This window comes from Papio anubis, chromosome 12 (assembly GCF_008728515.1).
Source record: "Papio anubis isolate 15944 chromosome 12, Panubis1.0, whole genome shotgun sequence".
Taxonomy (NCBI): Eukaryota; Metazoa; Chordata; class Mammalia; order Primates; family Cercopithecidae; genus Papio; species Papio anubis.
In genome coordinates, this window is record NC_044987.1 from 90,429,701 (window position 1) to 90,442,945 (window position 13,245).

The 13,245-nt window shown below is 35.7% G+C and overlaps 1 protein-coding gene across 1 annotated transcript in view; it reads right to left on the bottom strand.

Moving 5' to 3' along the window:
* DCDC1 (doublecortin domain containing 1) overlaps positions 1-13,245 on the bottom strand; it is a 508,775-nt gene that overhangs the window by 219,158 nt on the left and 276,372 nt on the right. The window contains exon 20 of the mRNA XM_021926829.2: positions 5,448-5,508. Within this exon, the coding sequence (XP_021782521.2) occupies positions 5,448-5,508 (61 nt within the window). The remainder of the gene's footprint in view (positions 1-5,447; positions 5,509-13,245) is intronic.

Sequence of the window (13,245 nt, forward strand, 5' to 3'; positions counted from 1 at the left end):
TTTCCCTCTATGGATTCTCCCTTTGTTTGCATACTTATGAAGATGTGCTTATGAAGATGTCTACTCACTACTACACTGGGTTAGATGTTTAATCCACTTTTTCTTCTATTTTATGGTTCCATGTTTAAATCTTTAATTTAGCTGAAACTATAAATTGTATAAAGGAGGTGATATAGTTTTAGTAACCTTTTGTAAAGGAATAGAGGAATAGTTAACTTTAAAAACAAACAACACAAAAGACTTATCCAAGTAAAAACAATACAACAAAAAGGAATAAATATATTTAAGCTTGTTCATTATTATTATCATTATTAGCTACAAATTATCAATTTGCTGTTAAAGGCCAGGATCTGTGCCAAATACTTACAATGCTAGTATTAATAGTTCCATTTTCCAGAAGAAGAATTTGAAGCTTAAAAAGGTTAAATGACTTGTCTAAGGCCACACAGCTAATAAGTGTTGGAGCCAAGATTAGTTATTAATATCCTAAAGCAGTAATTCTGCCTTTTTATAAAATAAATAACATGAGCTCCATTTATGATCCAGCTGCAAATAATTATCAAATTATACTCCATTTTATCCTTAACTAGATGGAAATAGTTTTGAATATGACTAAATTTAGAGCTAATCAAAATTTCTAAACCTCTAAAAGAATGAAATGCCTCATTAATAAATAGTTTTGCTTTGGGAATTTAGAGTAGCTATTGTAAAAACATCAGTGATTGTGTTTGGGAATTAAGTTTTAGAAACAAAACCTTCTTGAAAATAATTTGTGTTTGAAGCATAAAAGTATGCATCATTTGATAATCAGCAATAGTATTGTTGGGAACAATTTAAAAATTGTAAAATGAGAGAAAAAGAAAGGTAAAAAGAGTAGCTGAGCAGCAGAGGATATGTAGGCACCTAACTTTGGGGAAAGAAAATGAGAAAGTACACTTAAAACTTGATTCTGCTCTTCTATGTGTGTTGATGGAAAGAGCGAGATTTGGATAGGATGGAATTATGTTCTTGGGTAATATGAGTCAACTGTGTTCATGTATGTTTCATAATTATGTGCAGGCACAAGCCAAACAGCTGGAGAGAGATTTTGGTATTGTCTAAAAATTCTACTTTCAATTTTTACCAAGAAGTATAAGACTCCTTCTTCATCTACCTAGAGCCTCATTCTGGCTCAGGATTATGGTAAAGATTATAAATGGTATGAGGGATGAGTAAGAGGAAAGTTGGAGTGAAATCTTGAGCAAAGTTAGTAAAGATAATCCTTAAAAAGCTTTGACATTTCATTGATGTGTCAAATTCCCTTCTATGAACAGAACTAGAGGTAAATAGTTTGGGTTGGGTTAATAAATGGGTTGAAATTTTAGCTGGTGTACCAACAAATAACTATTCAGGGAAGGAAATGTTATTATAATACACTTTTACATTTAAATTGTATAAAACTCTGAATTTCTAAAACGATGCAAATTGTGATGTAATTCTAGAACAGTAGAGGAATAAAATTACCATGCTTATCAGTCAGGGTCCAGTAAGGAGATACAAACTACATAGTACTCAAAGAGGGAAAGTTGAACATAAACCATTAGTAACAGGGGATTGGAGTGGCTAGTAATAGTTAAAGAGAACACTAGAGAATATAAGAATGGCAGGTATAGGGGAAATGGAAGGTACAGAAAGATGCCTGACTCATGACTGAGATCCAGTTCACATCAGAGAGGGCACAGCCATGTCTCACTGGATGTCAAAGAAGTCACTGAGAGGTGGCACCAGTAGGATTCATTGTAAACTGACTTTGGAGTTACGGGAAGCTGTCCATAGGGTAGTGCTTAGCTGGTGACACTCCACACAAAAGTCATTTGCTGTGGTCTGAATGTGTCCCCCAAAATTCATATATTGAAACTTAATTGCCAATATGATAGTATTAAGAGGTAGGTCCTTTATGAAGTGATTGAGTCATATGGCAGAGCTCTCATGGATAGAATTAGGGCCTTTGTAGAAGGGCTCAAGGGAGTTTGTTCAATCCTTTCTGTCCCTTCTACCATGGAAGAATACGGCACTTGTCCCCTCCAGAAGATGTAGCAACAAGGCAGACAGCAGCCCTCACCAGACACCAAATTTATTGGCGTTTTGGTCTTGGACTCCCCAGTCTTCAGAAGTGTGAGAAATAAATTTATATTGTTTATAAATTACCCAGTCTGTGGCATTTTGTTACAGTAGCACAAATGAGACAAACTGATACCCAGAAGTAGGGTGTTGTTATAACAAATACTTACAAGTGTGGAAGCAGCTTTGGAACTAGGTAATGAACAGAGGCTGTGAGACTTTGAAAGAGCAGGACTGACAAAGCCTATATTACCATAAATGGATCATAGAGGGTGATTCAGGTGACAACTCTGAAGAGCTGTAGACAGAGCCTAAATCTTTATTATTATTATTATTATTGTTATTATTTGTATACATTTAAGGAGCACAAGTGCAATTTTGTTACATGGCTATATTGCATAGTGGTGAAGTCTGGGCTTTTAGTGCATCCATCACTTGAATGATATACATTGCATCCATTAAGTAATTTCTCATTATCCATCCTCCAATCCTTCTGAGTCTCCAATATCTATCATTCTACACTCTATGTCCATGTGTACACATTATTTAGCTTCCACCTATAAGTGAGAACATATGGCTTTTGTCTTTCTTTTTCTGAGTTGTATCACTTAATGGTCTCTGTCAGTTGTATCCATGTTGCAGCAGAATATATTATTTCATTCTTTTTAACAGCTGAATGGTATTCCACTGTGTATATATACCACATTTTCTTTATCTATTTGTTCACCGATAGAACCTTGGGTTGATTCCATATCTTTGCTATTGTGAATAGTAGTGTGATAAACATATGAGTGCATGTGTCTTTTTGATACAATGATTTCTCTTCCTTTGGGTAGATATCCAGTAGTGGGATTGTTGGATGAAATGATAGTTCTATCTTAAGTTCTTTGAGAAATCTCCATACTGCTTCCCATAGAGGTTGTACTATAATAATTTGCATTTCCACCAAGAGTGATCCCTTTTCTTTGCATCCCAGTTAATATCTGTTATTTTTGTCTTTTTCATAACAGCCATTCTAACTAGTGTAACATGTATCTTGTTTTGATTTTAATTTTGCATTTTTCTGATGATTAGTGATGTTAAGCATTTTTTACACCCTTGTTGGCCGTTTGTATGTCTTCTTTTGAAAAATGTCTATCATGTCCTTTGCCCACTTTTTAATGGAGTTATCTGTTTTAGCTTATATTGTTGCTGAGTTCCTTGTAAATTCTAGACATTAGTCCCCTGTCGGGGACTCTCGGATTACAGGTGTGAACCACCATGCCTAGCCCATTCATTTTTTTTTTTTTTTTTTTTTGAGACAGAGTTTCACTTTTGTTGCCCAGGCTGGAGTGCAATGGCACGATCTTGACTCACCACAATCTCCACCTCCCGGGTTCAAGTGATTCTCCTGCCTCAGCCTCCCCAGTAGCTGGGATTACAGGCATGTGCCACCACGTCTGGCTAATTTTGTATTTTTAGTAGAGACAGGGTTTCTCCATGTTGGCCAAGCTGGTCTCAAACTCCCGACCTCAGGTGATCCACCTGCCTCAGCCTCCCAAAGTGCTGGGAGTACAGGCATAAGCCACTGTACCTGGCCTCATTCATTCTTTTTTATTCTTTTTGTTTGTTTGTTTGACTGGATTAATTCCAAAGACCTGTGTTTAAGTTCTGAGATTCTTTCTTCTGCTTGATCTAGTCTATTGTTGAAGCTCTCAAATGTATTTTGTAATTCTTTCAATGAAAATTTTATTTCCAGATGTTCTGTTTGTTTATTTAATTTAATTTTTATATTTTGAGGCAAGATCTCACTTTGTTACCCAGTCTGGAGTGCAATGGCCTGAACATAGCTCACTGCAGCCTTGACCTCCTGGGCTCAAGCAATTCTCCCACCTCAGCCTCCTGAGTAGCTGGGATCACAGGCATGCACCACCAGGACTGGCTAATTTTTAAATTTTTTAGAGATGGGATCTTGCCATGTTGCCCATGCTGGCCTGAAACTCCTGGGCTCAAGCAATCCTGCCTTGGCCTCCCAAAGGGCTAGAATTACAGGTATGAGTCACCATGCCCAACTGCTGTTTGTTTGGAGATATATATGTCCTTGATACATTTCTCATCAATCCTGGATTTGTGTTCAGATTTCGCTATTGCTTTTCAGATCCTCTTATTGGTGTCCATGTCTAGGAAAGCGAGTGATAGACTTTCCAGCATCATTCTTTCTCACACAGTGTCCCAGTGTGAAATCCAGGGCTTGGGAGGCTCAAGATGCTCTTCTGTGGCCTGCACTGCCTGAATTACATGGCTCCCCAGGGAGAGGGTAGATCATAGAGACACTCACTCTCCTTCTCCCATATTGGGGATTCACTCGCCATTTTCAGCTAGACCTCACCAAACAGGCTGCCTAACCACCTTCTCTTTCCCAGCATCTAAGTTTTCTTTTGCTTGTCTGTTGAGCTGTTTTCCTTCTTGGATAAAACTTCATAGTGTGAATCTCTACACACTGTTTTGCTTCTTCCAAGCGGGTGAGGAATGCTGGAGAAGCCTCTCATCTGCCACCTTGGGAAACTCTAAAGCTTCTTAGAGATTAATCAAGTGGTTGGGAATGAGAATGTTAGTAGAAATATAGATAGTAAAGGTCATTCTGATGAAATCTTAGAAATGAGAAACAGACCTTGATCTGTTTCTGTAAATAAAGTTTTATTGAAATGCAGACACATCCATTCATTAACATATTTTCTGTGATTGTTTTGCACTAAAAAGGCAAGGTGGAGAAGTTGAGATAGAGATTATATGGCCCATAAACCCCAAAATATTCAGTGTCTGGCTCTCCAGAAAAACATTTGCCAACCCTGCCATATAGTATTCCAATGAATACACAGTGTATAATACAATTTATTTATCCCTTCTACTGCTGGCATCCATTTGAGTAATCACAACTCTGAAGCTACTAGAATTAGTATTGCTATTAACATTTTATTAAATATTGTTTCCTTAATATATGTAAGCATATGATCATTTGTTGGCATATGACTAGTAGGGGAATTGCTGGGCTGTCTAGACATGTTCAATGGTAGTACCAAATTCTACATTTCAATGTAGAAGAAAACTGATGCCCTAAAATGCTGGGTCATATTATAGCAATGAATTAGGAAAAATTATTTTTGACTTTAGAAAATGTGTATTTTAAAATTAAAAAAAAAAGTTAAAGGAAATTATGGAGTTAAGTTAAATTCTAAATTTCTAGGTATAGAGTGAAGTCATATATGCAGAAAAAGCATTTCTTGCTCTGAACAATACACAGTACATTTTATAAGAATCTGGGAATAGAAAAACTTGGGCATAAAAGTTGTGGCTTACAAAGTCCTTACCTTTGAATAAATGCAACCATCAGTTCCAAACACCCACTTCTGAGATTCATCTCCACTACGTCTGTAATGAAAATGTAATTTAGAGATTGACATCTTTTCTCCACAGAAACACTTGTAGGTTTTAAATAAAATGATCATTTTCCAGATAGCCTGGTAGGAGGACTGCCCACATGCTACCAAAGATTCTGCCACCATCACTTTTATATCAGCAGCTAAAGCCTTCCCTAAGACAACCAATTTCTCTCTTACAATGCTCTGGTACCCTAAGTTGGGTATGTGTGTGCGTGTGTGTGTTACCAGTAGCAACAGTGATCGAAAAGTTTCAGAGAACAAATACAATCAATCATAATATTATGGAAAGTTCTGCCTACAAAAGAAAGATCCTCTATGAGACAAAGAAAGCAACTTAATTAAGTATAAAGATTAAGAGGATAGTAAGAAAAAAGATACCATGGAAAATTAGGAACCTCAGGTGCCTAATTCTGAAACAGCTAGAGAATTTTGTCAGGGAATATTGTATTTTCTCAGCTAAGTCTGAGTAAGAAAAAAATAAAATATGACGAAGCTAATTATGCCTAAATTAACTAATCATGTATTCATTAATATTTAGAAATCTTACAAAGATAGAACAAAAATGAATTAAATTAAGTGTAACAGATGTTAAACAAGACTTTTCCTACTGCCTTTGAGTTCTGACAGAAACATCAAAGGTTGAGTATAAGAGGTGTCAGGTAATGCTCTATTCTATTCTAAAGTAAGGTGCTATATGATCTGGGCAGAGTATGTAAAGGCAGCTGTCCAAAAGTAGTTTAGTACACATTAGTCTTTAGCCTACATCCAGTCTGTATAAAAGAATATGAAGAATTCATAGGCATGTTGAAACGGGTATAATAGTGTAGGTCTCTAGAATCCTAGCCTCAGAGTTTCGATTCTGAAGGTCTGGACGCACCCGCCCCCATCAAACCTACATTAACAGGTGTTTCAAGTTATTCCAATTATAAAATTCTGGGGATTTGGATGTGTGTGGTTTATAAGCCAAACTTTGGAGAACATGTACTAGAATATGAGGGCAGTGAGGAAATGAAAAATCAAATGTTTAAACTTAGAAATAGTAAGAAATATGTTGTCTCTGTGCTGGGTTCTGGACACAGAGCTTCTAACTCCCTTGACATTCCTTGAGTGATAGCAGCATCTTTTGTTCTAATGAGGGGATTCTTGGAAGGCTCCTGGATGAGGGCTGGTCACAGAAAGACCAAGTCATGATTCAAATGCTAGAACTTTTAGTGTCCCTGTGTCTTCTCTTGGGAGGAAAGAGGAGCAGCTGGAGAATGAGTTAATAATCAATCATGCCTCCATAAAATTCAACAAAATATAGGATTTGGAGAGCTTCTAGGTTTGTGAACATATCCATGTGCCAGGAGGGTGGTGCATCCCAACTCCACAGGAACAGAAGCTCCTGTCATCAGGACACTTCCAGACCTTGCCCTATGTATCTCTTCATCTGACTGTTCATCTGTATCCTTTATTATGTCCTTCATAATAAACTGGTAAATGTAAGTAAATGTTTCTCTGAGTTCTGTGAGCCATTCTAGCAGATTATCAAACCCAACAAGGGGGTCATGAGAATCCCAACATATAGCTGGTTGGTCAGGAGTACAGGTGACAACCTGGGACTTGTGATTGGTCTTTTAAATGGAGGCAGTCTTGTGGGACTGAGCCCTCAACTTGTGGGATCTAATGCTAACTCCTGGTAGATAGTGGCAGAACTGAATTGAATTGTAGGACACACAGCAGGTGTCCACCGAGAACTGAAGAATTGCTTGATGTGAAAAAAAAAAAAAAACCCATCTAATATCAAAAGTGAAGTGTACAAAGTAGAGAAAACAGTTTGTTTTTTCTGTACAAAAATATTATAAAGGAGAAATGATTTGATGATTGAATAAATGAGGTGGAGGTTAGAGAGAGTAGTCAAGGGTAAGTCTCAGATGTCAAATTTGGGAAGAGAAGAGGAGCATAACACTAGTAAAGGAAAATGAAGTGAGAATGGAGCAGAGCGGGCAGAGATGTGAAAAATAAGAAGAATTCTAATAATTATGTAAAAGTGTTTAATATTAAATAAAATATCTTTCAAGGTATAACTGACCCCGAAGCTAAGGATCCCATTCTAAGGCTTTGACGATGTAATTGTTGCTCAAAACAATTTCAGCATCAGGTGGGGTGATGAAGGTATTGGGGGAAGTTGTCTTTCTAAGAATCTTTCTATTTTATAATTAATAAAGGAAAAGAGAAGCTTTTTAAATTTTGACTTGCCATCCAGAACTAAAATGATAGTTTATGATTATAGTGATTATCCAAGAAAAAACACAGACTGTGAGAATTTGAGTGGAAGTGAGGGGCTATCCCAGTCGAGTCCTCATTTTATACATGAATAAAATGAGATGCAGAGAGATGAAGTGAGCTGGTCAAAATCACAGCGCTAGTTATTATACAAATAGGAACCAGAACCCAGAATGTCTGACTTAAGCTCAACATTTCAATTAGATCAGAAAATTATAACGCAAGTTATTTTGTGTAAGCGGAAGACTGAAAATGGAGTCAACATTTTAGTCTCACTAATTATAATTTGACACAATCTCAGTAACTTAATACATATTGATACAATCATAATGTTTTTATACAACTGTGTTAAAATAATCATCAGTTTTACACTATAACAAATTCTCCTGAGGTACTGAGAAAGCTCCTATTTCAAACCCCGAATGAAGAAATAACAAAAACAATATTGCTAGTCTTTAAAGCTATCAATCCCAAGCTTAGAAGTATACTCTTTTCAAAATAATAAAAAAAGAGTGATTGCTGTAATGCTTTGATGGAAATGTGTTGGGTTGTGATAAAATTTAGATCATTTTAATGTGTAAGGGCTATAACTCAATGCAGCTTCATTGCTTACAAGCAATCTCCCCTGTTTCATAAATTATTGTGAGTATATTTCTTCAAGATAAATAAAATGCAAATGATAATTTTTCAAAGTATACGACATCTGCAATTGGTAATTAATAGACTGATGCTAACTATACAAACCTGTAAAATTCAGAATTTTGTCTTTTAATTGAAATACGGTGTTGCCTTGATGATGAATTATCTTGATTTCAGTTTTGACTTTCTGAACTTACGGCATCTTCTCTCAAAACTAATACAACAGAAAAGATGTCCGCCAAGCTGGCAACTGTGTGAGGGCAGAGACCATGTACATCCCCAGAGCTGATCACAAGGCCTGGCATGTAATCAGATATTAAAGATATCTTTGAATAAATAAAAATGTGAATAAAGTGTCAGAATGTTACTACCCTAAAAATTAATCATAAAGCCATCTGAAAATGTTTTAAATTTAATATATGGCTGTTTAGGAAACTTAAAAGATCTTTTTGGTAGACGGCTAAAGAAGAGAAATTACACCTTTGTTAAGAAAAAAAGAAATAATTCTGAAAGAAATACAAATTTACCAGCATTTGTCAAATTTTATCAAGCTTCAATTCTGTTCTGGCATATCTTTTCCTAGAAAATTCTACTAAAACCATGTAGTCTTATATAATCTATAACCTTTGGGAGCTTACTAGTATCACTCTTGTTGGCAGTCTGCTTAAATCTATAAATGTTGTCCCTAAATTTTACCAAAGTTGTAAAAAAGCAAATCTCTCATGTAGTGCCACGTTCGGCTGGATGAAAAGGTATCATTCTAATTTATAGTAACTTCTTAAATAAAATTTCTACACACAAAAGTGTATCTGCCTATTTTTTAAGACATCTTATATGTAGAAAAATCAAATTTAGATCCAACATACAATGATGCTCAGATGAGACTGATTTAGAGGATGATATTATAGACTTTCCTCTTGATCAAAAAGCAGCAAGCTAAAAAGATTTTTTTAAAACAAAATTTAAAAATAACAACAACATCAATAATGAAAGGAAGGGAAAATAAAGGAGCTACATTCCATGCAATAATCAGTCATAATATCATGACATACACTGAACTAAGGTTGAGAGACTTGAATTCTAGTCCTGCATCTAATGTTAACTAGATATATGACCTTTAGTAGATCACTTAGTCTCTGGTGGCCTTGGAATTTTTTTAAATAATGATGATATTCTTATCACAACTGCCACTATCACAACCTCTACTACCACTAGTAAAGAGAATTTTGAAGTAGGCACTCTTCAGAATCCTTCCTTCTCTCAAATCATATGACCTTCAAGTGTTCTCATTTTTTAAGTGAGGGAACTGAGAATGATCTGTCCTGGGAAGCTTGCTAAGTAGTGTAACCCTATTAAGCATGCATGTGTGTAAATGTCTATATAGGTATATCTATATAGGTGATATAGAGATAGATATGATATAGATATAGATATCTATGTCTATACATTTACACACACACACACACACACATATATGTCTGTATGTGTTTATACACTCACACATTCATCATTTCCTGGTAACTATATGGAGGGCTGTTACCATGCTTCAGGATCACAAATTTCTTTTCTCAGACAGCCTCAAATGGCTCTGATGTCTACCAACGCTACCTGGGCCAAAAGTAGAATGCATGTAGAGGATGGGGAAAGGGATTTTCAGTCCATAATTCATAACATAGTAAGAACAAAGACAAGTTTCATTCAGTAGTCCACATACTGTGACATTACACATGGACAACTTTCTATTTGATGTTGATGTTTCTAATGGTGTTACCTATATGTGTTAATACAACTTCTGTCTGCTGCTATTCCTTAGCATTATACAGCTACACTTGTTGATTGTATGTAAAGGTGTCCTTAAAGCAGTGTGTGTTTTTAATCTAGTCTGGTAATGTTTGCCAGTTGTCACTCCATTTTTAGGAAGACCTAAATGGCAATAAAAAATGGATGCAAAAAACCATAACTGAAAGATTAACCTTGAAATATGAAAGATGGTAAAGATTACTTGAAATTTGACATGGCTCCATGAAAGTCTGAAACTTCTTTTATGGATCATCTTTAAGATAGAACATTCAGTTTCGTATTTATTCTGATTTAAGAAGCGTACAGACTAAAAATAGAAAAGAGGTCTCCTTCGGCAGGTCCATTTGTCCATCGATTTTACATGTAGGGGTTGCAAATTCAAAAGCTTTTATGGGCCAGACAGGTATTAGAAATGCATGAAGCAGCAAGAGCCAGTGTGAGGGCTGCCAAAGGGAATGGTGGAGAATATGGCAAACTAGAGGATATATGTTCCATCTAAAGGGGACATCACCACTCAGTTCCTTCTTGATGGGTGTTATAACAGAATTCAGGTCCAGTGTCACTCATTTCAGATTTTTTCAAGAAAAGCCGAAGTATGTCACTTTTGTGTGAAATCTTCCTATTTCTATAGGCTCATGACTTATTCAAAAATTGTAATAATACACAAGCCAAACAAAATCTATGGGTTAACAGTTTCTAACCTTTATAATCTAATCTTCCTCTGTGCGTGCATGTGTGTGCGAGTGTTTGATGTTACATTAATTTTTTAGTTGAACACTAAAGTCCAGATATCCTGCGTATCTGCAATCCTTAAAAATGAAGCAATATCAATATTGAATGGTGCTCTGAAAAATAACTTCGATTCAACTAGTTTATCTGTAAGGTGTCCAAAATATCTTTTGGAAAGAAACTTTTTTAAATGATTTTTGAGATGGTTTAGGTCACCTGGTAAAGACATTGTTGGTTTACCTTTCATCCATTAACACTCAGATGCACAGACAGAAAAAAAAAATATTAAAAGGGAAAATACGCACAAGCACTTGCTATATTGAATAAGAATAAGATTATTAACACCAAATGAGACATAATTGAACTAATGAAGCATGATATGTTTATAATATTCTTTGTGAGTTGTCAGATTGCTACTTTAAGTACTAGTTCAATTATTTCTAGCATATAAAGACTATGTCTTGATTCATAGCTTTTGTTAAAATCATATAATACTACTTAGAAAAAGAAAATTTTTATCTCTAGAAATTGCTGTCACATGAAGATATTTATTGTTATTTATAGTAAAACACGGTTATCTTAAAAAAAAAAAGTCACACAGTCATTTTAGATGTCCTAGAAAAGATAAACGTGTTTGAAATTACCCAGAGGTGAGGTAAACTCTAAAAATTTTGGCCCTTCCTGCCTTCTAAAATGAAGTATAACTTCATAGTCAGTGCAAACTTCCAGTGTTCTAAATTTCCTATTTTGGCTCCACCTTGGATTTTGCTTTTCAGATAAAGGCAGGTTAAAAGGTGAGCAGGAGGGAGGATCCCTACACAATTAGGATGATATGCCTTTGTATTAACGCAACTTGCCTTCAACTTAAGTACTTCCTTCCCTCCCTTTCTTCTTTTCTAGATTAAACAAAATCTTTTCTTATTTTTGTTTGCTTGTTTCATGAACATCTCTTTTCTTGCCCAAGCTTTCTCCTCTATAGGCAATAGATCAGCCCACTCAATTCCATGACAATCTTGACCAGAGTAGAAGTAGACCTCAACGTTTCATCAGCTGATCTGGTCTTAGCCCACTGAGGTAATGGGCTTAGCCTCAACGGACTAAAACCAGATCAGCTGATGAGATGTTGCAGTACTTTCAGTATCCAGCGTGCCTAGGGAGAGTCCTGGGTATGAAGAGTATGCCCATCAAGTTATCCATAACTTTCCAATCACCTGCCATTTTGACCTAGGCCAGGTCAACTTTGATCAACTGTCCCATTGAGAAAGGCCTTCTCTCACTGTCTCCTTCTAAAGTAACCACTTAGTCATTCCTTATCATTTTTATGTTTTCTTGTTTTTAAGTTTTTTTAAAAAAAACAGCTTTATTGAAAAATAATTGACACACAATATTGCACAATTAGTAGGCACATATTCAAAGTATAAAATTTGGTAATTTTGAAATATGTATACATCTTTTTCAAGCAACACAACAATCAGAATAATGAACAGATCCACATCTGTCATGCAAAATGAATCACTCCTGAAGTTTCCCTATGTCCTTTTGTAATCTCTCTCTCCTGTCCCTTCCTCATCTTCCTATCTTCAGGCAACCACTGATCTGCTTTCCCTTACTCTACAGTAGTTAGCATTTTCTAAATTATACATAAATTGAATCAAACAATGTGTACTTTTTTGTCTTATTTTCTACTTTCCTTCAGCATAATTACTTTGAGATTCAACTATATTGTTGAATATATCAAGAGTTTATTCCTTTTTATTACTGGGTATTCTATTGTATAGATTATCTGTTCACCTATGGATGGGATGGACATTTGAGTTATTTCTAGTTTTTTTTCTGTAGGCTTTTAGAAATAAAGCTGCTAAGAACATTGATTGATTGATTGATTGATTGATTGATTGATTGACACAGGGTCTCACTCTGTCACTCAGGGAGAAGTACAGTGGTGCAATCATGGCTCACTGCCACATCGACCTTCTGGGGTCAAACAATCCTCCTACCACAGCCTCCTGAGTAGCTGAGCCTACAGGGGCAGACCACCATGCTCAGATAATTTTTAATTTTTTAATTAAAAATTTTTAATTTTTTGTATAGACAGCATCTCACTATGTTGCCCAGGCTGGTCTCAAACTCCTGGTCTTAAGTAATCCCTCCCCCCTCAGCCTCCCAAAGTTCTGAGATTACATGTATGAGCCACTATGAACATTTATACATGAACAAAGTATATATTCTTTGTATGGATGCATGCTTTCATTTTCTTTGCATAAATTTCTAGGAGTAGAATGGCTGGGTCATA